The sequence below is a fragment of the Epinephelus moara genome, chromosome 9 (genome assembly GCF_006386435.1).
Source record: "Epinephelus moara isolate mb chromosome 9, YSFRI_EMoa_1.0, whole genome shotgun sequence".
Lineage (NCBI taxonomy): Eukaryota > Metazoa > Chordata > Actinopteri > Perciformes > Serranidae > Epinephelus > Epinephelus moara.
Genome location: NC_065514.1, coordinates 9,915,152 through 9,942,612, shown reverse-complemented (window position 1 = coordinate 9,942,612; position 27,461 = coordinate 9,915,152). Strand labels below are relative to the sequence as shown.

At 41.8% G+C, this 27,461-nt stretch overlaps 1 protein-coding gene across 3 annotated transcripts in view; it reads left to right on the top strand.

Moving 5' to 3' along the window:
• The window catches only part of igsf9a (immunoglobulin superfamily, member 9a), a 117,318-nt gene that overhangs the window by 24,502 nt on the left and 65,355 nt on the right, over window positions 1-27,461 (top strand). For all 3 annotated transcript variants that reach the window (XM_050053156.1, XM_050053155.1, XM_050053154.1), the window contains exons 4-6: window positions 16,459-16,605; window positions 22,204-22,352; window positions 25,045-25,156. In XM_050053156.1, the coding sequence (XP_049909113.1) occupies window positions 16,459-16,605; window positions 22,204-22,352; window positions 25,045-25,156 (408 nt within the window). The remainder of the gene's footprint in view (window positions 1-16,458; window positions 16,606-22,203; window positions 22,353-25,044; window positions 25,157-27,461) is intronic.

Genomic DNA, 27,461 nt, shown 5'->3' with positions numbered 1-27,461 from the left:
CTTTCTGCCCACAGCTCCAAGAACAAAGAGAGTCTGTGGGGAAAAAGATCCTCAATGGACTAGGAATACCTTTGTGTAGCTCCTGTTATCCTTTAAAGTCACAAACAATGGGACTAGTGTGGACAAAAGGAAAGCATGTCTGGGTGGCTCAGATCTTCCCTTTGTCAGAGTCGTTTTTTATTTTCCATGAAGCTGCCTGAAGAGAAATTCAACCTATTGACCTTTCCAACGGCTATTTGAATTTGCCGGAGCGCCATGTAGGGTTTTGAATAAAATGCAGTTTTGAAATAAACTGCCCCAGCAGGCATGATGATACCACTTCAAAAGGGTGAAATAAATTCCTCCTGTTTAACATTCAGGTGGAAGCAGGTAGCAGACAGCTAACTACCACCTGTCATTGATTTTCAGCAAGTTAAATACTGCCGGAAAGCAGACATCAACAATCAACGCTTGGTATAACAATGAAACGATTAGAGATTTAACCTTTTAAACCTTACTTGCTGGCTGTTGCATCAGTCCTTACAAATTCATGCTGTGCAGCTAAACATTTTCAGACCCACTGCACTTGATTCTAAGCTCTAGTGGAGATCTCAAGGTTCTCTCACCGGAAATGTCAGGCTGAAGTTTTTAAAATGATGCAAAAGACATCTAGAATACTTCCATTCAATGGAGTTTGAAATATTTCTCTCAGTGTCACCACTGTATGGCTTCAGTGAAGAGCTGGAACAAGCTGGTGCAGTATGTGAGACACTCAGACAGTGTGGGATGGATGGGTTTCCCCAACTACCTATAGGAAAATATACAGAGTAAAAGGAGTTAACCCACTCTGCTCCAGTGTGAATATCTGGAACTTTTCTCAGTCTCATATCATTAGAAACTCATTACCTTTGGGCTCCGGCAACTTAAAGGGATAGTGCGCCCAAAAATGAAAATTCAGCCATTATCTACTCACCCATATGCCGATGGAGGCCCTGGTGAAGTTTTAGAGTCATCACATCCCTTGCGGAGATCGGCGGGGGGAGTAGCTAGCACACCTAATGGCAGACGGCGCCCCAGACTAACGTCCAATAACACAAAATTGAATCCACAAAGTATCTCCATACTGCTCATCTGTAGTGATCCAAGTGTCCTGAAGCCCCGACATAAAAAGTTGTTTCGAAAAACATCATATGAACTCTGTTTTTAGCCTCACTGTAGCCTGTAGCTCTGACTGCTTCTCTGTGCTCCGCGTTCACGTGTGCGTGCTTGCACAAGACCAGGGAAAGCATGAGCTTTGCTCACCCGTGTTTACATCACGTGACACGTGCACCGCAGGGAGGGACAACAGTAACCACGGTAGCTAAAAAATAATTTGCACTACGGTCTTTTAGCAAAGGACAGCCCAACATGTCTGAAGACTTTCTTTGTTGAGCTGTATTTGTTTGAGCCCGAGTATACGGACGGAACTCAGGCTACTGGACGAAGCAGCCGCTGCAGCTCATGAGCCTAACCCTCAGCCAGCTGCAGAATACCAGAGTCGAGCACTGGAAACCTGGTGGTGTAGTTGTTTCAAATGCAAAGCAATGCCAGTGGATGAGGAAAGTCTTTGCTGCTCAGACTGGGAATTGGCGATGCCTGCACTTGAGAATCTGGACATCAGTACTGACGAGACTGCTGCTCTTCAGAGACCGTGCATCGCCGATCACCCTGAGCGCACACACGTGAGCACGGAGCACAGAGAAGCAGTCAGAGCTACAGGCTACAGTGAGGCTAAAAACAGAGTTCATATGACGTTTTTCCAAACAACTTTTTATGTCGGGGCTGCAGCACACTTGGATCACTACGGATGAGCAGTATGGAGATATTTTGTGGTTTCAATTTTGTGTTCTTGGACGTTAGTCTGGGGCGCCGTCTGCCATTAGGTGTGCTAGCCGCTCCCCCCGCCGGTCTCCGCAAGCGATGTGAGGAAACTTCACCAGGGCCTCCATCGGCATATGGGTGAGTAGATAATGGCTGAATTTTCATTTTTGGGTGCACTATCCTTTTAAGGCCTCGATCACACAGAAGGCGTTGTGCAGGTTGCAAAATGCGAGGCGCACCACACAATTTTTTTAATCACATAAATTAGTATCTAGTTCCTAATATGTTGAGGCAGAGGGTACTTGCTGTAGCTCTGGTTGAGGGTGAGAGGCTGTCAGTAAATAATTTGTTGGGAAACGGAGATCTGTGTGGGTACATGAGACCCTAAAAAAGAGGGTGGGTCATGGGGAGTACCACCAGTTGGTCCAGGAGCTTCTCCCCAATGATGGCCATTTTCAGGCATATTTTCAGATGACTCAGGGGCAGTTTGACAACCTGGTGTCTATCGTCAGACCAGCAACTGCTACCACCAGTTTCTCCTCCATTGTTTACCAACTGTAACCTTGTTGTCGTGACCACCACAAGACCCGCCTCTCAAATCATCTGATTGGACAATGGGGAAAAAAGACAACGAAAAAGAGATGATGTGAGGTGCTTTTCCGCTCTGAGTTGGAGTTCTTTCAACTGGAGTAATTCAGAGCACTCCGGCAAAATCGCCAGGCACCTAGTGCACAGAAACGTGAGGCGCATCACAATGCAAAAACAGCGAGCAAAAATTAATTCTCAGTAAAAACCATAATAAAAAGCTGCGTCCAGCTGCTCAAATGCTTTCTGTGTGTTCAGGGCCAAAGACGGGCATTTGCTTTTATTTTTTCCAATATTTTTTAGACCAGACAACCTTTTACCCCCATTGTCACACTGTCTAGGACACAAGGAGTAAGCAGAACTGTGACTGCAAGTTTCATGAAAAGTTTTATAGATAGAGTAAATCACTGTGACGCTGACAGCAACAGTAACTTGCAGGTAGTCAACTGGCAATTTTGCTTGCATCTTTGATAAGCCTAATACTGCTTTGGAGAGGGGCTGCAGCAAAACATATTTTAGCCACCTAAAAAGATCGATATCAGTGTTGTAATATTTTCACTGCTGTACACACTAACCAATGGAGGCAGCAGTAGACCAACAACTCCTATGTAAAATTATTGTTTTTGTCAACGGAGTCTGGTGGCTTTGAGATAACTGCTTCAGTCTCCCGTTGGTAAAAGCTGCCTGACAGCAAGATAAAGCTGTGAATAGCGCACACTTGGTCTGCAGGTTTCTTGGTTGCTAAAATAAGCACCAGTTAAAATAGAAACACTCCATCAGGTCTGGGTCCAGATAGGACGGCATATGGGTTCAGACCCAGGGGATGGAGACGGGTGGCAGGTTAACAAGGGTGACATATACTGGCCATTTTGCTAACAAGGAGGATGGCAAACCCTCTCGTCCTCTCTCACAGCGCCTACTGACTGCAGTGACTGTGTTCAACATGCCTTCCAGTGTCACTGAGAGGCCAAGTAACATGTTTTTAATAGTCTTTGAGCAACAATAAAACTTCATTAAGAGTATAGTGATATCTGAATTTAGCCCGAATCAAAGGTGCGATGTGACCCATCATTTTCTAATTAACAATAGAAAATGATTGACTCACACTCGCAATTGTTTTTGTACTTTAGATGTAAATAAGTTGCCAGAGTGCAGGGCTGTTTATCTGGTAAATATTATTAATGTTTTATTATTAATTCATTATTAATGTGGATTAATGTTTTTGGCTCCTGGACTCGTTTCATTTTGCAAAAGTGGTCCCTGGGCAAAGCAAATTGTGTCTCCCTGGTATAGAATATTGCCAACCTTATCCTCCTGGCCACTATATTAGTACAATATAGAAAGATCTTTGGTATCACAGATTCATTGGTTGTACTGACACACAGTAAAGAACAGTAATCATTCCATTAAGGTATAAGTTTGTCAAAGGATCAGAACCTGTTTTCAGCTGAGCCAAGGCCTTTTCTCGTTTGAGCTGAGAGCCACTCCCTCGCCCCAACCTGAGCAGGAAATATGATACAGACATTTACATAGCAATAAAGTCAGGGTGAACCTTCGCTGATGAATTATCGTAAGTGGGAGCAGGGCAGGCTTTAATTCCAGCCCGGGCTCATAAAAGACAGTAGCCCTTTTGTCGCTGACTGTGAAGACGATCCTTCAACGTACACTGATGTCACACTTCATTACGCTGGGCGTCCGTTCCAGAAGAAGCAGGGCAATATACTGGTAGTAAAACCCCTAAAAATTTGCCCACCCTTTTGGCCCATGAATACACTTCACTCAGCTGTAAAGCATCCTGCACAGAAAAGCCCTCTTCTTTTTAAAAGGACAGGTATGCTAATCACATGCCTCTCCGGTGACAAATAGAAAGCTGCTGTTCTTAACGGACACAAAAGGTTTGAAAAAGATGCTTTGTCCAATCTGATGCTGAGCCTGGGCTTTCTCACAGGTACTGGCTGGTGTGGGAGTAACAGGTGCAGCATGGGAAACTAACGCTTTAGAGGCGGATCGAGTGGTGTGGATTTCACCTCCTCGGGCCACAAATGTTCTCGGGTGTCTCAACAGTTTGGCTTCCGGACCCAGAGTCCCACTGCTGCTTAGCTGTTTTGATTCAGGTTATCCGAGTGATTCACTGTGCTGAGGCTCTTTTATAACACCACCATTCCTGTGGAGCTGGAGGAGCAGCAGTAAGTTTTGGCATTGAAAAAAAAAAGGCTTTGAAAAAGAAAACTTTGACACTGAAAGAAGTTCAGCTGAAAAATAAAACACAGGGAATGAAAATTATTTAGATATTTCCGCATTCTGAAGTGTTTTTCAATGATCCTGACAAGTTCTCTCCATTGTATACAGATCATATGAAAATCACGCTGTCCTTGCGCCTCCTCTTAAGCCCCTCCACTCCATGCCAAAAGTTTAATTTGAAAGAAATTTAACTTTTTTCAGTGCGAATGGGGGGTGCCCGCGAATTATCGCCCAAACAATAAGCTGCGTTCAGAGGGCTTGGAGGTTTCCGAGGACCTGACATGAAAAGCCCGGAAAAGCCCCTTCTTCCGGAAAAAGTGCGTTCTTTGCCTCACATCTGACCTTGGATGTAAACAAACATGCATGCCCGCAAGAAGATTTCCGCTCTCCTGTGTCGTGTTCAACGAGAATGCATAAATCTGTAGCCCAATGGAGCTGGGCTGATGTTGTTAGCCTTTTTGGCTAAATGAAGAGGTCAAAGACGTTTTGCTAATGTATGGTAGTGTTGTGTCGTTCGCAAACGAATCATTCAAAAGAACGAATCTGTTGAGTGAATGTACTGAACTGAATCACTTCCGGAACTGAGTTGTTCATTTCTCAGTTCAGTTGAGCTCAGCAGCGAGCATGCAGGCCGGGAGTGGAACTGCCGATTTGGTCCGTGCGAACAATGAATCATTCGTGAGTCGCGAGGCAGCCAGGGTGCAGGGAGGGACTCCCTGCCGTGTGACGAATCACTCAGTGAACGAATCACTCGGTGAACGACGTAACCTTGATCCCTAAATGATTCAAATAATTTCATCTTAGTGATACACTTTCATAGGGACTGTTTTCTCCAAGCTAACGGCTAATGTTGCCAGGAGTCAAGCCACATGAACACAATCACACACCTCCCCATTGTTTTAACAGACTTAGTTTCCGGATAAACAAACTTAAAATGTTAGGTTGGCCAGTAATGAGACTCACCAGTGCAGGGCAGACACAGCAGCAGCTCAACCGTGTATCAGTTCAGTGAGTCGGACTACGCAGTACACAGTCAGGGCTCCTTCCTCCAAGCACTGAAGGATTCGGTGAACGAATCTTTTGAACAAATCTTTTTAATGAACTGATTCTAGTGATTCAGTAACATCTAAAGAACTGCTTTGCCCGTCACTAATGTATGGTGTCGGCAATGTTACTAATTCTACGTATAATTATACACGGAATGTTCAAATTACATGTAGCAGTGGAGAATTTGCTTGACTCACCGGTAGCAATGGAGGCTGCCATTGCTGTAACGTCATGCCACATCAACTGGGGGTCCTTGGGTTGCTACATTCTGCACGACGTTCCGAGTGAAAAATTGCGCTCTGATCACTTGTTCAAAGCACTTTTCCCCCGAGTTAATGGTCGGGATCTCGGAACCTCCGACCTTATGAACGCCGCTTTAGTCGACCAGAAAGGTCATTCGTCGGCAAGGTGTCTGTGAAGATTCTCAGTCATCCAGGTCATAGTAATCATAAGTGCGATATCGTAGGCGACTGGACTTGCTTGAGTTTCTTGAAGACGTTTTACCTCTCTTTCAAGAGGCTGAACTGAAGAAGCCTCTTGGATGAGAGCCGAAACGTCTTCAAGGAACTCAAGCAAGTCCAGTTGTCTACGATACAGCACTAATGTCTTGTCAGCAAGGTTTCATTGGTGGCTTAGTCGCAGAAAAAAACCCCCATGAAACTCTATAAGGAGCTGCGCCATGTCAAAATAAATCAAAACCTATATGACTCGACCATGTGGGAATTTAATTTGAAAGGACAGCCACAGGAAGTGGCCACGCTCAGCAGTCAGACAGGAGTCAGGTTAATTTCCAGGGCTGGTACCTGCGGTTATTCCACAGGCTAGTTAATAACATGTCGGGCAGGAAATCCAAAGTGTGGGATCATTTTGAGAAGGTGAAGGACGAACCCAAGGTGATATGTAAACTCATCTTCATTGGTCGACTACAAACATGACGTATCATCTGAAACATGGAAGTAGCTACATGCCCATTAGCCCACAGCGTCATTAACAGGCGGCTCGCTCAGTGTGTGACGTGCACTTGTAGATAAAATATAGGCCTATATTAATGAAGGTTCATTAGTACGGTTTTGTATTTCTCTGTAATGTAGCACAGTGTTAACAATGTTACTGATACTATTCTTTCTCACACCTTCAACTCAAACCATTGTGTTGCCCTGCCTAAAATATATCATTTAATAATTGGATTAATATGGTAAACATGTGGGCGACTAGTCGACTAATGGCCCTAAATGACCACTATTGGTCGACGAGGAAAATTCTTAGTCAGGGGCAGCCCTGGTGCCAAAGTTTCCTTTTTCAAAGTCATTTTTTAATGTCAAAACTTAGTCACTGTTTTAGCTCCATACACTCTTTCCTCTTCGTCACATTAAGGGCATAAAAATCGAACCTCTGTGATGGCCGGCCGCCTCATCCATCAATATGCTTTGTGTTTGACCGTGTGTGCAGCTCCTAAAGTGTGAGATACATTAGATTGCTCCCCCGAGAGTGTTAAGAGCTCAAATGGTTTCAATGTATTTGTTGTAATAGAGCAGTAAAGATGAGAGGATTAGTGTCTGCTCTGTTAACAGGACAGAAAGTCCCTCAGCACTCATACAGCTGCTGACTCTATAAAAAGTAAATACAGCTGTATAAATGCAGTGTTCGTGAGCTCTTCCCATGCACATCCCATCACAATCAGCAGGAGCAGACTGTGTGCGCTCCTGTAACATTACACACAGTTAACATGGCTAATATGCTTCCTTTCCCACATGGACAAACATGAGAGTTTGCACTGAGATTACCCGTGTTTGTCACAGCAGCAGTCTCAATTCAAATTCGATCACGATCACGCGGCGGGGCTTAATAGAGCAGCGAGGAGTGAAACCTTATCTGCTTCTTTCACTAACCCAAACCTGAATGCCTCCACGCAGCTCGCCAAGAGCTGACGACATCCCTTGGAGACGATGTGGGCTGACTGCCCGTGAATATCACATTCTCGGGGACATAAATGTCGCAACGAAGTGATATTGAATTTAAATAATTCCTCATACAGAGGCCTGTCCAAACCGAACGAGACACTTTCGAGATGATTCCCCAGAAGACTTTTTTGTCATTTAAAGACTTCATTTCCAAAATGTTCCGCATCCATTTTAGAAGAAAGAAAATCAATACCTGTGGTGCATCCGTCACTCTGAATAAAACTGAGAGAAGACACAGTGTTCCTTTTGTCATTAAAGGGTCTGCTTCCTGTTGAGCTTTAAGAAGACCTCAAACCTGCCATCGTTTCAAACAATAGCTGATGTCGTTTGAAGCGTGTCATTTTGAATTGTTTTCTGCAGTTCAAAGCTCCAGCCTCGTCACAATCCTCTGCGCTTTACATGAAACAGAGAACAGAAAACCTAAATACAGGCATAACATCAACTAAACATAACACCGGTGAAGCAGTGATAACATGCAAATGGAAGCTGCACAGAGTGTGAAACAAAATTAAGGATCCAGCATAACAGTTTTGCTGAAATTATTAGAAGCCTAATCTGTTGAAAACGAGTCATTTAAAAAGATTTTGCAAAGGATCTCACTTCCGAATGCTTCTTGATGACTTCACACAAAGTTTTTAATTTGTATTTCAGTTGAATGGAGATCATTTTTCATTTTTCCTTTTAAAGCAATTGTGCTAAGAAAGATGATGACCCCCGCATTTAACAAGCTATTCTACTGTGAAACCAGCCGAGTCTGCAGACTTTCCAATTCAAACTGCAGCTTTTCATTTGTAAAGAGTTGTGTTTCGTCACAGTGCTGAATGGTTTTGTGTTTCTCTGTTACCTGAGAGCGTATTGAGGGATGAAGCCCTTGGGGGGGGGGGCTTCAGTTGGAAACAGTAAATGCAACGAGCAAGTGTGTGTGTGTGTGTGTGTGTGTGTGTGTGTGTGGAGTATCGCAAGTGTGTGTGTGTGTGTGTGTGTGTGTGTGTGTGTGGAGTATCAATGTGTGGGTGTGTCAGCGTTTGTGTGCATGTGTTGAACTGATAGTGTTTAGTTTGGACCTGTCAAAAAGTGAGCAGAGGGAGGATGAGAAGGGCAGAACAGGAGGAGGAGGAGGGAGTGTGTGAGAGTTGTAGGAATCATTTTCACTCTTATTTGGTTACCTGCATGATGATCTGTGGAATGATTCCAGTCTCTTTTCCAGCCGGGCTTTTAATTATGTTTTTTCTCATTGATATTAGTTTGAAACAAATTAAAATCAGATGTTTTAATGATTTAATGAGGATAAGAAAATCAAGCATAGGAGCATTTATTTAGTCTATTTAAACTCTTGAAGGAAATAAACATTTGCAAATCTGTTAGTCATGCTGTGTTACAGGGGATTTGTCAAGAAAACAAATCGCATACTTTTTTCTTTTTACGTAACCTTTAAAAGTGCGTACTGTTGCATGCAGTGTGCACACAGTCAGGACATACTACTTCCTCATTACGTTGCACCCTGAACTTTGACCCTCTTGCTTTTATATCCGTTACCATGAAGATAAAACAAACGGCACTTACCAAAGTCCGAATGACTCACCGATGTCATTTCCTTTTTGTTGTCATTTTGTTCACTTAAACAATGACTATTCCTATTATTACTATTCGACTGGTCATCAGTTACTTAAACATCATCTGTTTGCGGCTCAGTGGATGTGACAGTTCATCCACTGTGCAGAGGATTGTGGGTCACAATAGCCAGAGAAGCATGCCGGCTTACATACTGCTAAGTCGGACCAGATGTAGTGGAACATCCTGGTATTTTTGGCATAATGCATTTGACATACTATGTACTGTGTGGGAACATACTAAATCTTTTTCTGGCATACTATATAGTATGGTAGTATGGGTGTTGGAACACACAGATGCATTCTCACTAAAAAAAACCTTGGAGATGATTTTGGTTAGTATTGGAGTCTGGCTTTGAAGAGAGCACAGATGATTTTACTTTTAGCCCTGTAGAGCCCAATGATAGAAAAATAACAAGCAATTTTTGCATCTTTCAGATGTTATAGAGTAGCCTGGAAATCCAGACTCAAATCTAGAAAGATTTTGAGTCTGGCCCTCACCGATACACCCTTCCTACCCAAGGGGCGGCACTAACTGAGGCATATTAAATGTCGCCGCACGCAGTTGGATAGCACGATGGCCAGTCAGAGCAAAAAACAAGGTGATGTATTCATTGCACTAAGCCCCATTTGTTTGCCGACCAGTGGGGCTAACTGATATATTCTGCTTTTGCCGTATCCTGTCGGCAAAACAGCAAAAACGTCCTTCCTACAAGCGAAGGCTTCTAGGGCAGTCTTCTGTTCCTTTCTCAAGGAAAAAGATAAGTGTAGTTGGCTTAGCGTTTCTTCCAAAGCTAAATTGAATGGACGTGGTCCTTCAGCAGCTGCCATCTGGGCTGTTTCCTTTTCGACTCCTACGGCGTAGCGCTGTCATCATCATGTTACGCCTGCCCAGAGCCCGCCTCTGTCAGATAGACTGATCTGATTGGTCCGATTGGCGATTCAGCGGGCTCTGCTCGTCAGGGCCAGATCCCCGTGCAGTGCAATTTTCGAATTTGGCATCTGGATTTCCAGGTTAGGTATAGAGGACTCTGATGTGAAAATTAAAGGGTTTTTTTTGGGCCTAGTTGGGAGCAAAACTTATGTATTTGTACTCACATTGTCTTATCACCAAAACAGTACATATCATAAATGAAAACACAACAGTATTTGTTTTATTAATTGTTGAAGATTTTCTGTTACGACAGACAATAAAATTTTCTGAATTTGAATCTGAATCTGAATCTAAAAAAAAAAGTTGAAAAAGGGATAAAGTTGTAGTTTCAAAACTGAATTTTGTCTTTGACCCTGTGATCAACCACAAGCCCTCGCAATGATAGTCCCAAACACAGAGCTTTTTCTCTGACAAGCAAAAATAAAATGTTCACTTGTGGAAAAACTCCAGTGATGCCTGGAGGGAAACAGCAGCATAGGTGATAATATCTTACACCTTATTTTCTTGGATATTTTTGTCATATATAGGTTTGCAGTGATGATTGTTGGGTAACATACATGTTGATGTTGGGTAATGTCAAGTCTGTGCTTGATCATGTGACAAGAGGATACGATACAGTACCTAGTTTGGGTGCAAAATCTGTCCAGGCTGACAAGCTGAGCACATTTGCAAGTCCAGCGAGCAGTCATGCCTTTTAAACACAAAAGCAGCAGTAAGAAAGGAGAGAAACGAACTGGAGGAAAAGTTGCAAAGCTCACTACATTAGATTCCTTTGGCTTTTTGTAAACAGTTGCCAGTGGTGTGTGTGCACCTTATAACCAGTAACTAGCATGCACCAGGGCCCGTCACAGTAGCATGCATTGGGGCCTGTGGTAACTACCTTAGGGCTCTGCACATAAGTCAGTACTGAGACTGATAGAATTCTATTTCAGCCAGTGATACCTGTCACAGTGCATCTTTGCGTGTCTTTGTTTTGGAGTAAATATCCACATAATCAGCAGCTGTACAGTCAGGAAGTTGTTGGTTTTCTTTATCCATGTTACTGTCATCTTCATCTTCCTCTGACTCCGTCTCAAAATCACTCTCCATTTTGGATGATGTCAGTCACATCCTGCACTCTGTAGAGAAGTCCTCTCTGTGCCCGAGGCATTGTGGAATAGAATAGTGAAAATAATAAATAATAATAGATAATACAAATGAGTATTACATTGTAGTAGATAAACTGAAGAAATAGATGTGGACCAAGTGTTTTAGGGAAGCGGATGGAGTATTTTCCATGTTAAATAATGTACTGCAATTTAATCCCAACCTTGTTTACACATATCACTGAATGCACACAAACCGGTCTGGCCGGCCCATTATGCCACAGGAACACATGCTTCTCCTCAGAGGACTCACATCCCCACTTCAAGGAGCACTTCTCACCTGTTCCTGAACAATGCAACAAGCACCCTCCAAAACACTGCAGAACATTCAGAACCTGTTTCTGATGCTGCAAGCAGCTATTTGGGCAAACAAACAAATAAAGCCCAGAAATAAACAGATTCAGTTAAATATATATTTTAACTGATAAGATACAGATCAGGTTTCAAATACTGCAACCAGAAATCATTTATTAATTTACTCATCTCTGGTCTAAACTCAAACACATTTAGAACTTAGTTATGGTAAAGCATCAAAAACATTACATTTCTATTGGTATATTTTTCCATATGTGAACATGTGAGAAGTGCAGTATCCCCACGCACTCTGACCCAGCATTATAAACTTGCAACATGGACATAACAAGCCTAAACTCAAATTTGCTAAATGTATTCCACCATAACTAAATATTTACATGCTCTAGACATTGTACTCATCACTGAAAACATATGTGAGATATTTTACTTGTGAATCTTTGACAAATGTGCATCAATAAAACAAAGTTTGCAGGTTGTGTGAGTTCAGCAAAGTTTAGCAAAAATGCACGTGTTCGGGAAGCACCGAGCATACGAGTGGATTATACTGCACGAGTTGTGTGAGAGTTTGGTCCCTAATTAATCAATAAATCACTCTGCTTAATGCCTACACATGCAAGAAGGGAATTCAGTTTAAGTATTTAATGTAACACGGCATGACTAAATAATTTACAAAGAGTCATGTTATGGGTGAAGTATTCCTTTTAACCACTATTCTTGTAGGTGGTCCCCAGAGCAGTTTTATTGAATACAAATACAACAGAAATCAAATGTAAGTAGAACGTGCATTTCCATTCAAATCATTGTAGCAGGGTGGTCAGAGTGGCGGCCATTTTTATGTGTACCATGGCATTGCAGCTGTTGTAGCGGGCTAACTTCCATATAAACAAACCTACCTACAGCAAGTCACAAACTCACTGAGGTGAGGTTTTGCGGTAACGACCAAACAAGCAGTGGAACAGCATGTTTTCACTCAAGCAATATGTTACTTTTAAAATATCACCATAACTGTTTTGTCCCTGTTTCTTTTGTTGTTTGTTTTGTTGTTTGGTGTATTTGCGTGTTTGTTAAAACATGATGCACTGAAGAACGAGTGAGAGCTGCTGCTCAGTGGACAGCTGAGAGGCTGAGAGAGACTGTGAGGATAAACAACATGTAGAGGCAGCACATTTTCACTTATAACTTGGTGAATTAAAGGTTTATTTCAACCAGAGCAGAGTTGGTGATTGTTGGAACAGTGGACTGACTAACTAGATGGCTAACAAGACTCAGTAAGACCCAGATCACACAGAAACTGCTTTGCAGGCTGCAAAATGCGAGGCCCACCGCACTTTGAATGCCACTAGTAAAAAAAAAATGCTTGCTGTGCCTTTTTATTGTTGCCAGGAAACCGCCCCATCACATCCTTACACTAACCTTCCCATGTAATCAATCAACCACTTTTCTTCCACAGTAATTAGTATCTAGTTCCTAAAATGTTCAGGCAGAGGGTACTTGATGTAGCTCTGGTTTAGGGTGAGAGTCTGTCAGCAAATAGTTTGTTGGGCACAGGGAAATGGAGATCTGTGTGGGTGCATGAGACCCTAAAAAAGAGGGTGGATCACGGGGAGTACCACCAGTTGGTCCAGGAGCTTCTCCTCCATGATGGACGTTTCCAGGCATATTTAAAGGATAACTTCAGTATTTTTCAACCTGGGCCCTATTTCCCCATGTGTATGTGTGCGTATGATTCATAGGTACAACTCGTTCTAAAATTGGTTCAGTATTGAGGGAGGCGGATGCAGCCGGGAGCCGCGAAACGAGCTAAAACGGTAACGGGGGCAAATGCGTCCCGTATAAGTTTGCGCATTAAAAGTGCTTTTTTTTTTTTCATCTTGGGAGAAGTAAGCACTGCAGACCCAATGGTCTGCAAGGCGCAGTGTCTGGACAGGAGTGTTAGCATCCATTTGTAGCACAACCAGCCACAACTTCAGCATCTCGCCGTCCGACAAAGGCAGCCTATGAAAGCTGTACGGGGTGTTGCGCGACATCCTGTTCTTGCAGTTCGGATAAGCACAAACACGAACCATTGTTTTCAGTTGATGCAGTAAAACTCTCAATGTACTCCGGGACAACCAGCACCACTCTGAGCGGCGCTCAGCATGGCTCCTGTGTTTTCTTCCGGCAACAAGCAAAGCTCTCGCGAGATGGCGTCAGAGCAAGTGAAGGGTAAGGGAAACGTTTAGTATGCTATTTACAGAGATAACACTGGCGATCTGAACCGGTCAGTGACGAAAAAAAGCACTTTTAATGCGCAAACTTATACGGGACGCATTTGCCCCCATATCTACCTCGTGGCTGCCGGCTGCATCCGCCTCCCTCAATACTGAACCAATTTTAAAACGAGTTGTACCTATGAATCATACGCACACATACACATGGGGAAATAGGGCCCAGGTTGAAAAATAGCGAAGTTATCCTTTAAGCATGACTCAGAGGCAGTTTGACAACCTGCTGTCTATCGTATAGCTGTATAGCTATGGGTATCCAGCAACTGCTACCACCAGTTTCTTCTGAACTTCTTGTTGTGACCACCACAGAAGGTCCGCCTCTCAAATCATCTGACTGGACAATGGGGAAAAAAGATGGCGAAAAAAAGATGACGTGGGGCGCGTTTCTGCTCTGATTTTAAGTTTTTTCTTTTTCAGGAGTTCAGAGTTCAGGGCAAAACACACCAGGCAGCAAGAGTGCAGAAACCCGAGGCATGTCGCTGCGCAAAAACCGCCAGCAAAAAGCTTCATTCTCATTAAAAACAATCACCAAAAGGCACCTCCAGCTGCCAAAACACTTTCTGTGTGATCAGGGCCTAGGATGGCTTTGGTTGGTTTTGGGTTTTTTTTCCTTTGAGTTGTACTGAAGTTTGTTTTACTATGAGTTAACAAGACAATTAGGCTGACATTATTCTGAGTTCGGTGAAAGAGAGAGACGTGGATTGGTGTACAGTTGTATTCTTTCTGTTTGATAAAGAAAGTAGGTGTAAGAATAATCCAAAGCAGAATTGTTTTTCTTTTAACAACCAACAGCAGTCGGCATTTTCTTTGTGTATTTGTCAAATGACCTCAGCAAACAGTTCAGTGTCCTTTTTATTCATTCTGTTTCCATGACAAATACACTACATGCTCAAAAACACCTTATTCCCAAACCACGGGCATTAATCTGCTGCTCTCACTGCCTCCATTTGTTTTCCACCAGGGTTTGGAATCTGGCTGCAGAGATTTGCTCCCATCCAGCCACAGCAGCATCTGTGAGGTCCAACACTGATGTTGAGGGGGTGCAAATGATAATTGTGGGATACAGAATACATTTGTAAATTAAATTAGGTCCAAAATTAAATGAAAAAGCATTCAGTAACACAGTTAGCAGTGCTGCAGCACATTCTGCAATGTACATTATAATCAGTAACTGCTAACAAAAACTGCGACAACAATGCATTTCCCTTTTCTTTTATCTTCATAAAAGCTTTGAATTTCTTGATTTTTCTTTGGTGGCCACAAGTGAGCTCGGATTAAAAGGAGCAGGGAAATGTTTGTTTTTATTTACCGAAACAATTCAAAGCTCAATTTACATAATTTAACTAAAATCTCCATTTGTTTGCACACGGAGAACTCACTAAAGCTTGTGTTGAATGCGTGCCCACACTTGTTTTTACAGTCTGACATACACCGCACAAACACAGAAACATACATTTCCCTCTCTCTTTCTCTCCTCTCTCCCTCTCACACCCAATTTACCTTGCATTCAAATCTCATGCAGTCATGCGATTTGGTTTGTTTTTTTCAAATGGCAGCAGTCGTGGCGCTGGGTCAAGCTCTTACTTCACCTCCACCCTTTCCTTTCCTTTTATCTGGCTCCCAGTCACGTTTTCCACACAACATCCCTGCCTCAGCACAGCCTTTCCTCTAAGGTGCTATACTGACCTATATCACACTGAGCCAGTCAACATGGGGGGGGTAGGGGTCAAAGGGTAGGATTTTGAAATGCACTAATCCCCCGAGTGTTTGCTGATGTGTATTTTGCTCTACTTTAACCCTCCCTCCCCTCCTCTCCCCTGTGGATTTAGTCCCCTTTGGCGGCTTGGAAAAGTAAATAAGGTGTGTTATCGCTGCCAACATACCTAACTCCAACTTCCTGGTTCTTTCTCACTGTCAGGGCTGTCCCTCCCTGCCACAGTCACGAGAAATCAGAGCCTCTGTTAATAATTACCATCGCCACACAGCCATCCCAGCGGCACCGAGGCTTCCACGCCGCAGTGTGTTTGCTGTTTTCATGTTTGTATTTCTGAGATGGTGCAGAGAGACGACCGTCCTTAATAATGCTTTCATTGACAGTTTCTCTTCAGCCGTGTTGTTCCACGCTGCTAGGTCACTGCACAATTGTCTGTCTGATAAAGTGTGAAAACTAGAAGGACACAAAAAGATGTGGGCTGCAGACTGGAAAAGATAAAGAGTTGATGTTGCGAGCTGCGCTCCGGCTCGAGGGAGCCGTCACCTGGCAACCAGGAGATCACATTTCTTTCGCTTGTGTGTGCATGTGTTTGCTGTTGTTTGTGTGTGTGTTTGGTGTGCGGCAGTTTCGGGCAACGTTTGAGGACAATGTTCTTTTGCAGCACAGCAAAGCCTCTCACTTTGAAAGTTACACACAGCTCAGACCTGATGACAAGTGAAATCAGCGTCACGTGCGGTAGGCCTGTCTCATGCCCTTCACGTCCACCCTTTCACCTTTTTACCTGCACTGTGTTTCTGCAGGGCGGGTGTCTCTGGTACGAGTCATTGACCTGAGGCTGGAGGACCTGCAGCTGGGTGACCAGGGCTTGTACGAGTGTCGAATTCTTTTACTGGATGAGCCCACGGATGAGCTGCAAAACGGCACCTGGACTGTGCTGTCTGTAACCGGTGAGGTTTATGAAGCAGTATGTGTTTGTTTTTCTTGTGCTTTATGAGACAAAATCAAGGATCCCAATGCAAACAAAGGACAGGACTGAAACCTGTATGAACAATAAAAAACATCTGTTCTGGATATATAAGATGGCTCTCGCCTGGTGTGTCGATCAAAGCAGAGGAAGTCAGAATAGATGTCTTTGACTCTTCAGCAGTAATTCCACAACAAACAACAAAGAAAAGCCAGCCTCAATAGGAGTGTGTACACGGCTGGATATTGAACTTCAATTGAAATGTGTCCGCAACACCAAAAAACACAAAGAGCTTTTGTACGGCTACTAGACAAAATCTAATATATGGGAAGTTTAGCTCTTTAATTTAAGAAAAGAAATGCTTGTTTTTCATTAAGTCGCATGTTTCAATAAATAAAAATGTCACCGGTCGGGTCTTTAAAGTAAAAAAATGAAACTTGTTTTCTCTTCTCTTTGTCTGTGAGGAAATATAAATGATGCAGCAGCCATTGTGCACGGCTTTCCATTTTTCAAAAGAGGATAATACATTTTCTATACATAGTTGGGGAAACATTGTCTAAACTTCAAGCCTCAGGGTGGGTGTTTCCCATGGAAGGGTTTGACTGACATCTGAGGGCTGGTGTTGCTAGGAGACCAGCTGTCAGCGCCTATGGATATAGCGCTGGAGCCTACACTGTGATTTAAACATCTGTTCCTTTACAGCATTCAACATTTAGGAGGAGCCATTATGCTATTCAGTTTTTATTAGAAAGTGGAAGCTAGCAAGGCTTTCACTCACCTAGTGGAAGAATAGACTGGATTTTATTTTTAGTTTTTATTATTTATTATTTAAAAAGGTTTGTCCCATTGAGATCAAATATGTCTCTTTTACAAGGAGACCTGGCCAAGAATAGCAGCAACACAGAGTTTCAACAACAAATAAAGTTTGCATAACAGCACATCAAAGTGAGTTTCACAGAATAGCCTGGATTCAATGATTTCACCATGGTTTTAAACACATTCAAGGTCATCATGTGTTAAATCTTTAGATCACTTTGCAGATTGCTCCATGCTGTAGCTGCAGAGAACCTAAAAGTTATTTCCCCAAAGCAGTTCTGACTTCAGACACAAGATGCAAAAAGTCCTGTGAACATATATTATAACTTCCATATTTCACGCTCAAGGGAGAAGATTGTTTGGGACCAAGCAGTGAGGCAACAAGGACAAAACCGTGGGTTTTTATTTACCCAAAAAGTGCATGAAAAATTACAAACCAAGAGATGAATAATGAGGCCTCCACACAAGGTCAACATAACTTAACTATACTAAATATAATGACTAAACAAGGTGTTAAGTGAACAAACTGACCTGTCAAAATGACACACGAGGGAGCATATTTACTGGCTTGGCCAAACCGAATAATGCCATAATAATAACCACGGCTCCACCAGGAAGGAACCTCCCCAAACAACCACGATAACTCAATGACAAAGAAACAGATGATTAATATCAAACAATGTCCCTGTGTAACCCTACAATGCTACAATATGTACACTTAAATTAAACAATGCAAAGTAAAAAGCAAATAAACAAATTTAGAATCAAACCAACTGTGTTATGAGAGAGTGTGGCTTGGGAAAACATAACCATGTGTGGCTGTGACCATGACAGTAGGGGGGGGGATTACTAAGAATAGCTTTGTAAATAAAAACTGAGGTGACTGAGGTGGCTTGTAAATAACATGATATTAAAGTTTACAAACCGGTTGGGTGGAAACAGTACGAAGTGTGTACGCGTCTTGTGAGTAATGAACAAGACTTTAACAAACAAAGCAGACCAAATGTGTCAGAGATCCACAATTTGTAATGAATCTTTGAGCCCTGTGATACACGCTATCTAGCTTGTGAAGACAGCGAGCAGGGGCATTCATACACAACACATTGCCATATTCAATGACAGGTATAATGGTAGACTCCATCAATTTGTTTCACACAAAAAGAAAAGTAAGACTTATTCTGAAATAGAAGCCAAGTAAAAACTTCTCGAATGTGCCTTTAAAGGCAAGAGGTCATCAACTTAAAGGAGAGTTACAGCTATAACTATGTTTCTATGAATTCTGGATAACCGCCAGAGTTGTCGGTCACTCGAAATTTGGGTGAGAAGATTCTGTGGGAGCAGATTTTGTGATGACGTGCACATGCACGAGATGGAGATATCCAGTGCTAAAGCACTGCTGTCTAGCTGTCAGGAATGATGAAACAGAACCCCTAGGTATTTAAAACTGGAAACCAACTCAATTCGTTGACCACTTCTGGTAACACTTTTCTAATCAGAATTAGCTGTTCTTGATAAAGAAAAAAAAAACACAACTTTGTTTTTTTCTGCATTTAGAGCAAGTTGCAGCTGTTCTTGTACTCTATGAAATGCATACTAGATAAATACTATACTAGATAGTTAAAAGCCTTAGCAGGGGTGGGTGCAAAGCAATAAAGGACAGTATCATCAGCATAGAAAGGAAAGGCAGAGTTTGGTATATTCTTTCCAGTGCAATTTATGTTTATCGTAAATAATAAAGGGCCTGGAACAGATCCTTGTGGTACCCCCTTGAGGACTTGCAGTACCCCCAAGGTGGCATCCTCTAACTTAATAAGATAATAATGATATAATAAAGATAGTCAACATTTCTGCTCCCCAAAAGTGAAGCCGCCTATGCTTTTTTTTACAGAGCCAAACAAGAGCAGCATAATGCAGGCCAAGTTTACTGCGTTAGCCTCGAGTGTGACTGATAACATACACGTGAGCAGCGCTTTATAAACAGTAACAACGGCATAACATGGCAAAAACAATCATTTACCTTCCCTGTCACATGGCGGTTGATCTCGTCCTCTGCTTGAATCTTAAGGAGCTCCTGGACCTCATTGTTTTCCTAATTTGTGAATATTTTCAGGTGCTGCTCTTCTTCATTGAGTTCACTGCTAACGGTATAGTGTAGATGACCTGGTTTAAACTGTCAGTGTAATGTACGGGGTGCGTGAGTGGATATGGACTGTTATCCTGATATGACTTTAAATGGTATGGCTAAATGGTCTAAGTGACTTCAGTCATGGTTTGGCATCATTCTGGTCAAATTAGGTTATGTGAGGAGAAGCAATTGCTCTCTGAGCTGGGTGTCTGACTGGAATTGGAATGGATGGAGAGTACCCACAGTGCCACCAAATGCTTGTTTGTCACACAAGTCTTTGGCTTTTCTATCGACATTGAAAGACCCTCAAATGTGCAACTCCATGTCTAAGCTTCTCTTGTTTCAAGTCTTGTTTATGCTTAGGCAAGCGCTAACTTTAAAGAATGTTTTGCCATGCAAACATTGCATTTGCAAATTTATACTTGTTTTAAATCATTTATATTAATCCCATTTATGATTTTACAAACATAACACATCATCAAAACCTCACACCTGTCCCATCCATGGGTCTGTCCTGCTGGTTGTCCCTTTTTACACAGATATTGATTCGGCACTGTTATTACCTCTGCTACTGGCTTTGAGGTGAGAAAACTGTCACCCTGCTCTTCGATTGTACCTCTGATAAAGAATGGCAAGTTGGAATAATTGCGTGAAATTTCTTCCTTGAACAGATGGTGCAAAAGGGGCACTTATTGACAATGTCATTTCAACACCTGCTGAGTCATTGTTGGCGCTCTCACTGTGTTGTGTTCACCCCACATTAATAAAGGAGGGGTTTACCTGATGTTAGCTGTGTCTCTTTCTTGGGTCCCTCTGTAGTGATGGAATCTCAGTCCGAACCAAGAATTCACTGTCACTGCAGAGAAATAAATAAAACATACATTTATTCTGTTTGTCTGATTCTCTTTTTAGCTAAGTACATTTTTATTTCAATTTGACATTAAAGCTTCACTAAGCAGGATTGCACTCTGGTGGCAGCAAAGATGACTAAGTCTTAAAGTCTTTATTATCCAGAAATTATGTAGATCCTGTATTTCAGTTTGTCATTCCTGCAGTATTTCAGCAACTGTCCATATCTTAGCTAATTAATGCAGATCAGTGAGTTCCCAATACACGTGGATATTCAGTTCCTCATTAAGCAGTTTAGTTAAATGTGTACTTTTATCTAAAAAATCTTCTTTCTGCACCTTATGCCCATCTGATCTTTTATTTTATTCCATCTATTCTGCAGCACTGCTCATGTCTTACTGTACGTATAGCACCTGTTTAAACTCAAACTTTTGAAAAGTTATAAAACAGCTTTTCCAAAAACTTCTATTTTAAAGACTTTTTTTCACACCGTCTAGACAGATTAGGGAATTTGGATAACTTTTGGCTTTCTTCATGTAGATTTTGGGAAGGAATCATCTCTGAATAGAGTTGTCATCATACGTATTGATAGGTTTAAATAATAAATCTAAATATGAAATATGCATCATTATTTTTTCTGCTTTGAAGTTTATCCTTATTTGGGGAAAAAAACCTCTGCCATGACTCTACGTGCAGACATACAGAACAAAGTATCAGTGCACGCTGCAGATCAAAGCCAGGCGAGACAGTTTCACCGAGTTGGTCTGTGTGCGTCAGGTTAGAGATGAGAATTATAATAGATTATGACTGTGTACTTGAGGCTTTGGGTGTAACATCACTGACGTGCCCTGCAGGTATGCTCTTCACATCCCATTGTTTGCACTCTGCCTCAATGTTTGAGATTGTCAGTGGCCTCCACAGGCTGGAAATGCAGAGCTCAAAGAATGAAATCTATTTACATGCAGGAGCTGATTTTTTTTTTTTTTTTTTTTTTTTTTTTAAGGGACCAGGAGTATTTGGCAGGTTATTTTCTAATTATAGAGCAGAATTTCACCAGGTCTCTCCTGTGTACAAACACTAAAACAAACATCTCAGCCTGTAATTCAGATAAGAAAAGAAAAATGACTCTTATTCCTGTAAAACAAACTAAAATACTGAAGCCATTTTCAAACCTTTTCTCTGGTTATTTATTATACACAAGTTCAATAAGGGTATGAGTCAGAGGAATTGAAATAAAATATTGAAGTTGCAAGGGGTTTGTTTATGTTTGGAGTTGGACGTTGGATAAAAAGGCTCTCTGTATGCTCTCTGATGAGATCTGAGCCTTAAAAGTGGCAGCAAAACGCTCACGCTCGCAGATCTAAAAGGCAGCGTAAACTGACATTTTCACTTTGGAATGTGAAATAATAATGTAAATTGATGTCAGTAAACTGAACACAGGCTGCCGCTGTTTAACAAACAAGGCCGAGCTGCTGTCACGCTGTATATAAATTGATAAAAAAGGGATGAGGGAGACAAAGGAGTTATTGTCAGCTAGTCCGGCTTCTCTCTTTGCAGTTTTCCTCTTATTGCTGCTGCTTGGAAGACAGTGTGGATCTTGCTTTAGATTTCTTTTTAGCTGTAGACAGTGAAGTGTCCATATGTAACATTAGTTTTATTCGCCTCAATTCACCTCTGCTGGGAGACGTTTTCTGATTTTGTCTTGTGAATCTTAAACAATAGATATTTTCCTCATGTATAGATGAGTAGACCTGTTTTAGTTAAATGTTTTTCTCATGTTTTGTTCAATAGCCCCTCCCATGTTCACTGAAGCCCCGCCCCCTGTGATTGAGGCTCTCGTTGGAAGTTCCGTCTCTCTTGCCTGTGCTGCCAATGGCAATCCCACTCCGACCATCACCTGGTTAAAAGATGGCAGCGTGATTCCAAGAAGAAATGATCAGGTATGTTAATATGATTGTGTGTGCATTGTGTATGAATATAAGGAGTTTGTTAATGTGTCTCTGTATCTATCATATATATCTATGTACTGTATCGTCTGTTTGGAAAAAACGACGTTTGATCAGTAGCCGTCAGCGTCAGTCACCGACACACAGAGGCACCCTTAGCAGTTGTATAAGACGCACCTGGCGGCAGCAGTTTTGACTCCCTGGGTAACTACTGTCGTATAAAAGGCTAAAACACACCGGCAGCAAATGGTGCACGTGAAAAAATATGCCCCTGTTATTTTCAATGTACAACCCCACACCGGCAGCATCTAGATGCGTGTCGGCACTCATGGTCACACTGCCATGTGGCACTTTACGCCACTGTCTTTTTTCCAGGCTGGCCACCCCTTGAATTTAATGCATTTTCCCCCAATCACTCATTGCTTGTACATACCAGCTCCTGTAGCAGCTCCTCTTCTCTGCTCCTATGGCAGCTTGACTCCTCTCCTCACCATAGATGCATAAAGAGAACTCTGTTGTTGTTGCTTTCTCGTGTAAAACAAAGAATGGATGAGGAGAAACCTGTTGTTGAGGTCAAGAAATATCCTGAGCTGAAGGACCCACAATCTCATCATTATAAAGACAGTAGCCAGAAAGATACTGCCTGGTGAGTCATAACTCTTTGAGTGAGAAATCAACTTTATTGATTTTAAGCTATCACAAAGGTGGAGAAAGTACAGATCTTTCAGTGAAAGTAGCAACTTTGTGTGGTCGTCTATTGACAAGCTGCAGCGTGAAGCATCTAGTGTGTGTGCTAGGGGCAGCACATGACACATGTTACCTGACACACGGCACCGTGGCGGCACAGATGTGTTTTCAGCTTAAAAAGTGGGAAAGTCTGCATAAGGTGGGAGGGGGTGGTGGTGGATGGGTCAAACAAACTATGGATGATCACCTGGGAGTCCCTCTGGACTTGTCCTGAGTGAAACTGAAAGTTGATCGAGTTATTTTTAAAACAACATAGTGTGCTAATATGCGCAGCATGCTACGCTAGTGATGTATGTCACGTGATGTTACATTGCGTTAGTAACGACCACATTACTTTAAGCCAAATCATGATGTTTTCCTTTAAACCTAACCATGAGCTTTTGTTGCCTAATTTCAAGAAAGTAAATGAAAAAGCGTAATTGTAACCTTGGTTGTAGGGGTTATTTTGAAAAAAGACTGTGTGCATTTAACATGTGGAAACTGTGTGTTTCCTGTGAAAACGAAAGCTTATTTTAAAAAGACACAAATCATACAGGGGGCGTAGCCAGGCTAACCAGACTAACATTAAGGTAAACTACTTGCTTGTTGGTGCTAGCTTAAAGGGACAGTTCACCCCAAAATCAAGAATACACATTTCTCCTCTTACCTGCTAGGTAAGCTATCAGATTCTTGGCTTCTTCTGCCTGGTGATGAGGTTGGTGGGTGTAGTTTGGTAGAAAGAAAATGGGGTAGCACTTTACTTGAAGGTATCTACATAAGGTTGATATGACACTGTCATAACTATGACATGACACTGTCATGAACTTGTCATAAACATTATGTACATGTTATAAACATTTATGACTGCTGTCACTAAGTGTCATTTGTTTTTTGTATTGACAAGTTGCCATTGTTTGGGTTGTCTTGATTATGACAACTTGACATTAATCAAAGTGACATTACCAGAAGTTGTCTTTGTCATGACAGGTTGACATTAAATTAGTTTGGGATGTCCTTCTTATGACAACTTGACATTAACCAGGATGACATTACCAGAAGTTGTCTTTGTCATGACAGGTTGACATTAATCAAAGTGACATTACCAAAAGATGTCTTTGTCATGACAAGTTGACATTTTTTGGGTTGTCTTGATTATGACAACTTGACATTAATTAAAGTGACATTACCAGAAGATGTCTTTGTCATGACAAGTTGACATTGTTTGGGTTGTCTTGATTTTGACAACTTGACATTAATCAAAGTGACATTACCAGAAGTTGTCTTTGTCATGACAAGTCGACATTAAATTTGTTTGGGATGTCCTTATTATGACAACTTGACATTAACATAAAGACATCTTCTGGTAATGTCATCCTGGTTAATGTCAAGTTGTCATAATAAGGACATCCCAAACAAATTTAATGTCAACTGGTCATGACAAAGACAACTTCTGGTAATGTCACTTTGATTAATGTCAAGTTGTCAAAATCAAGACAACCCAAACAATGTCAACTTGTCATTACAACACCTAATGACACTTAATGACAGCAGTCATTAACATTTATGACATGTACATAATGTTCATGACAGGTTCATGACCGTGTCATGTCATAGTTATGACAGTGTCATGTCACCCTTATATAGATACCTTCAAATAAAGTGCTACCGAAAATAGTTCCTACATGAAACTGCTCACAACAACGTCAGTGGATTATCTTCAGTAACCAGGTCATGATTGAAAAGTGGTACATAAGTACAGTACTTGAGTAAATGCAGCATTCCACATCTATTCATCTATCATCTCTCCTATGTATCTGTCTGTATATATGTACATCACATGTACAGTATGTGTGCACCTGTCTGTGTATCCTACACCTACCTATCTACTGTATGTATCTATATGCACTGTTCACATCCATGTGCCTCTCAGTCTATCTGCCGTGTCACATTTATTTACCAGGAAGGAGCCTTATCTCTGCGAGCAGCGAGCATGCAGTCAGCAGGACAGTACACCTGCCACGCCTCCAACTCTGAGGGAAACGTGACTCGCGTGACGAGAGTGAAGATCAAAGGTCAGTTGTTGCCTGTCTGTCTGTCTTTCTGTGTGTGTGCCTGCCTGTCTGTCTTTCTTTCTGTGTGCCTGCCTGCCAGTTCCTTCAGTCTCTGTGATGTGTGTGTGCCTGACTGGCTGGGAGCCACCCAAATTTACATTTCTGTTTCTCCTTCTTGCATCATATGACAGAGTGGTTACAGAAACTCCAGCTGAATTCAACTCTCATTCTATCCCTGTGTAGATAATATTGATATCATGATATGAGACAGGATTTCAACTGGGATTTTTTGGAGTTGCTTTGTCGTGATAAAGCTTTGTGTTTTGCTCAATTTGAAGCCGGCATTTCAGAGATGGGAGTTCTTTTTCCGGGGCTCACCAGGCTGCCATAGCTGACTGAAATGAAAAATCTCTTTTTCTGGTCATCAGATTTACATTATTAATCATTTTTTATTCTAAAAATGTTCCTGGTTGAGTGAAAAATTTACATTTCTCTTGAGGTATTGAGGAAAATATATCATGAGATGTGATGTTTCCAGCACTGACGGATTCATAGAAGTTTGCAGATTTCCAAATTAACTGTCCGATGTGAGGACGTACACATGTAGAATATGCAAATATGCCACTGTGTGTCATAGGATTACACCGACACAGCGATGCATAATACATTGTGGAATTTATTTCTGACTTCTTCCTGTACTCCTACTCCTACACCTACTGCTGATTTTCTCCGGAGAAAAGGGACTCGTCTGGAGCGTGGTGCATGGGGAAATATTTTGTTTTTGGCACAACGTCTCCTCAAGGTTTCACTTCATTTTGGAATCTCTCAGATGCAGTGGTCACATTTTGAATAATAATCAACACCATGAGCACATACCGCCCTAACACTGTTCAGTCTAAGTCACATTATCTGAGCTTTGGCTGCGTTTTTGCGCGGCGTTGCCACATGGATGGATTACAAGAGACTAATAGCTGATCTGGATGAAGTCAGTCTAAAAGCCTTAAGTAACCTCTAAACTGTCACTCATGCATATATCCATCACGCATTTTAAGGTTATAAATCCAATCTGTAATGACTGCTGTGCAGATCATGTGGTTATTTATACATGAGGCATGTGGTATGTCAAGCCTCCTGTATTAGCTCTTTGCAAATAGCACACGTGTCGGAGTCCGGCACGCTACGGGGAAGAGATAAATGTGACATTTTAGCAGCATGTTGTAGTAGCTGTATGTGATTGGTTTCCAAGGAGATAACATTGGTATATTTGAGACTATTGAGTCTCAGTAATATTGTGAAATAAGCTTTTATTCAACTTTTTTTGTTTTGTTTGAAAAGGTTTTCCTTGACAGCTTTTTCAGTTGCTGTGGCGTAATCGTCAAATGAAAGTCATGATTCTCGGCGTGCCGTGTGTACAGTGATTGTCAAATCTACAGCTCATTCACTCACAACACAGTATGCATTTCTCATTGTTCCCACTGATGCACTGACTTTTCCTTGGTTTGCCTTCCTCCCGAGCACATGTATCAGCATGCTTATTGTATAAATCTATTGCTTGTTGTATAAATCATGACCTTTCAAACATAAACGCTGCATAGTTTCACTTGTTTCATCCAGCATTATGTAAATGCCACATGAACTGATAGCAGATGAATCTTCACATCCAGATAACATGTTTATTCTCAAGCTTCAGTGCCACTTATGTCATTTATGCCACAGAGGGCACAAGTGATGATTTTCTCTGAGTTTGCTGTTGTTTGGTCGCTAAGCCGAGACTTGATTCCAGTTTAAGGTCTCTATATAGTATGTTACTGATCTTCAATGTCCAATAGCTATCCAATCTCACAGCTCCATAGCATATGAAAACAAATCTGCACCCTCCTTATTGCATCTTTGATATGTAGAAGATATTAAGGGTAGAGTTGATAGTAAGATGGATTAATTTATGTCTCCTGGTTGTGAGTCTTTCAGCATCTAATGGTGAGTGCTCAAAATCTATCTTACTATATAATGACGAAAACTCTGTCTGTGGGTGTGTCTGTGTGTCTGTTCCACGTTTTTCTCCTCACTGACTCGGTCAATCCATGTGAAATTTGGCACAGTGGTAGAGGGTCATGGGAGGATGCCAATGAAGCAATATTACATCAATTGGCCAAAGGGGGGCGTTATAGCAACCGACTGAAATGGCAAACGTTGAATGGGCATATCTCATGCCCTGTATGTCGTAGAGACATGAAACTTTGCACAGAGATGCCTCTCCTCATGAGGAACACATTTGTCTCAAGAACCCATAACTTCCGGTCACATAGATTTTTTGCCATTTTGAATT